Source organism: Nannospalax galili, unplaced genomic scaffold (assembly GCF_000622305.1).
Source record: "Nannospalax galili isolate Female #2095 unplaced genomic scaffold, S.galili_v1.0 scaffold111, whole genome shotgun sequence".
Lineage (NCBI taxonomy): Eukaryota > Metazoa > Chordata > Mammalia > Rodentia > Spalacidae > Nannospalax > Nannospalax galili.
In genome coordinates, this window is record NW_008330487.1 from 13107 (window position 1) to 15370 (window position 2264).

Below are 2264 nucleotides of genomic sequence, written 5' to 3' on the forward strand. Positions count from 1 at the left end.
ATGTATTTATTCTGCCATGGCATGTACATGGAAATCAGGACTTTCTGGGAGTTAGTCCTCCTCTTACCTAAGACAAGGTCTTTCCTTTTTCTCCTGCACTCCATAACGAGCTTCCGGGTGATTCTTCTGTCTGTCTTCTATCTTGCTGGGATTACAGAGGTTAGCCACCACATCTGGCTTACTATGTGGGTCCCAGGGACCAAGCTCAGGCTATAAGTCTTGTGTAACAAGTGCTTTTCCCTGCCTAGCCATCTCAACAAGTCTTGCCTAGTATTTCATGAATTGATCCCATCTCCATCCTTACCGGCACTACCTTTGTTCATATTATTTTCTTTCTTTTTGTCTTGGCTTTTTTTGTTTTTGACTTTTTTTTTTTGAGACAGAATCTCATGTAGCCCAGGCTTGTCTCAAACTTACTGTATAGCTGAGGTTAGCTTTGGATTGAAGGTATATGGCCACCATGCCTGGCTTATATTTTCTTTTCTTGATTATTCCAATAAGCTGTCTGACTGGTCTTCCTCTTCTAAACTTCTCATCCTTGGACTGTTTTCCACCAGTCACATGATTGACTTACTGAAAAAAATCTCAGCTGGGCATGGTTATATATGCCTTTAATCCCAGTATTCAGGAGACAGAGGCAGACAGATCTTTGTGAGAGGCCAGCCTGGTTTACATAATCAGACCCTGTCTCAAAAAATGAAAAATTTAAAAAGTACAAGTGAAGCCAGGGGTAGTGGCACATACCTTTAGTCCCAGCAATTCGGATGCCTGGAGGCAGAGGCAGGCAGATCTCTGAGTTGAGGCCAGCCTTGTCTCCATAGTGAATCCCAGCCAGCTGTGGCTATAGGGAGACCATGTCTCAAAAAGACCAAAAAAAAAAAAAAAAAGTGTGATTGATCCCATGTAAAATGAGAGGGCTTGCAAAGTAGAGTGAGCACAGATGGTCCAGGAAGTCATCCTAGAGTTGGTGAGCATGAAATAAACAAGGCAGACATGGAAGGCTACTAAGGGCCTGCTGACTCAAGCTGGCCTTGAGTGACAGGTGAGAAGCAGGTAGGTTAGACAGGAGCAAGAATCATTTGGCCCAAAGAAGCTTTATAGATGCACAGAACCTGGAACAGTGGAACCAAGACTTTAGGGAAGAATTTGCCTTTGGTTTGCCTTCCTTCCTTTGGTTTTTTAAAAAAAAAAAACACATGCCTTTTATCATGTTATTTGAAATTTCAGGCAAATATGACTTAAAGTATATTGAAGTAACTCTTCAAAGTCTATTTTCTTTTAAGACTGTGAATATCCCCTTCCTTTTGCCAGTCTGCTTTCAAGATCACTGACCTGGTTTCTCTCCCGTATTTGGTAGGAGAAAACAAGGACGAGATGAGACTCACTCCTGGCTACATAGTCTGTGAGGGCCTGGACTGAGATTCAGACTGTGCTGAGTAGCTGCAGTGTCCCTGGGCTTTCTGCTCCCAGGTATTCCCAGGCATGGAACTGGGACAAGGGAGCATTATTCCCAAGCCCAAGCTCTCTAGTCACTTGACATTGCCACATATCTGTCTGGTACTGGAGAAGCACAAAGAGCAGACTCAAGGGGTGGTGGACCTGCCAACTCTATCATCTTTCCCTGCCTTCCCTAGTCCTCTGAAGCTTTGGAGTTCATGAAGCGGGACCTGACAGAATTTACCCAGGTGGTACAGCATGACACAGCCTGCACCATCGCAGCCACAGCCAGTGTGGTCAAGGAGAAGCTGGCTGTAAGTACTACCCACATTTGAGTGACCATCCCTCACAGCCTGGCCTGCTCTGATGGGGACCCCAACTTTCTCTAATTAGGTGATTATTTTTCCCCTGAAGTGAGAAATCTGGATATTTTCCTCCAATTTTGAAAGAAGTTTTTCCTTGCCTATATTGTTTCAGCAAGTGTTTTCCATTAGCAAAACCATTCATTGTAGAAAACACAAGTGTGGAGTGTGTCTGAATGTGGGTATGTAACTCAAGACCAACCAACCTAGAAGACACTCAAAATCTCTTCTCATTCTCATGAAGATAACTATTGTTAGTATTTGGAGGCTATACCTCTATATATACTTTCTTTTTAAAAACTGAGACCAACTAAATACCCTTTTTGGGGGGAATAGGGTCTCCCCATAGCCCCAGCTGGCTTGGAAGTCACTATGTAAACCAGGCTGGCCTGATCTCACAAAGATCTGCTTCCTTAGTTGCTGGAATTAAAGACATACGCCACAAAGCCCAGCTTAATACCTTTT

At 43.6% G+C, this 2264-nt stretch overlaps 1 protein-coding gene across 1 annotated transcript in view; it reads left to right on the forward strand.

Annotated features, from left to right (window-relative positions):
• The window catches only part of Bsdc1 (BSD domain containing 1), a gene marked incomplete in the record, with an annotated part of 28897 nt that overhangs the window by 3454 nt on the left and 23179 nt on the right, over positions 1-2264 (forward strand). Inside the window, 1 exon segment of the mRNA XM_017801970.2 lies at positions 1635-1751. Within this exon segment, the coding sequence (XP_017657459.1) occupies positions 1635-1751 (117 nt within the window).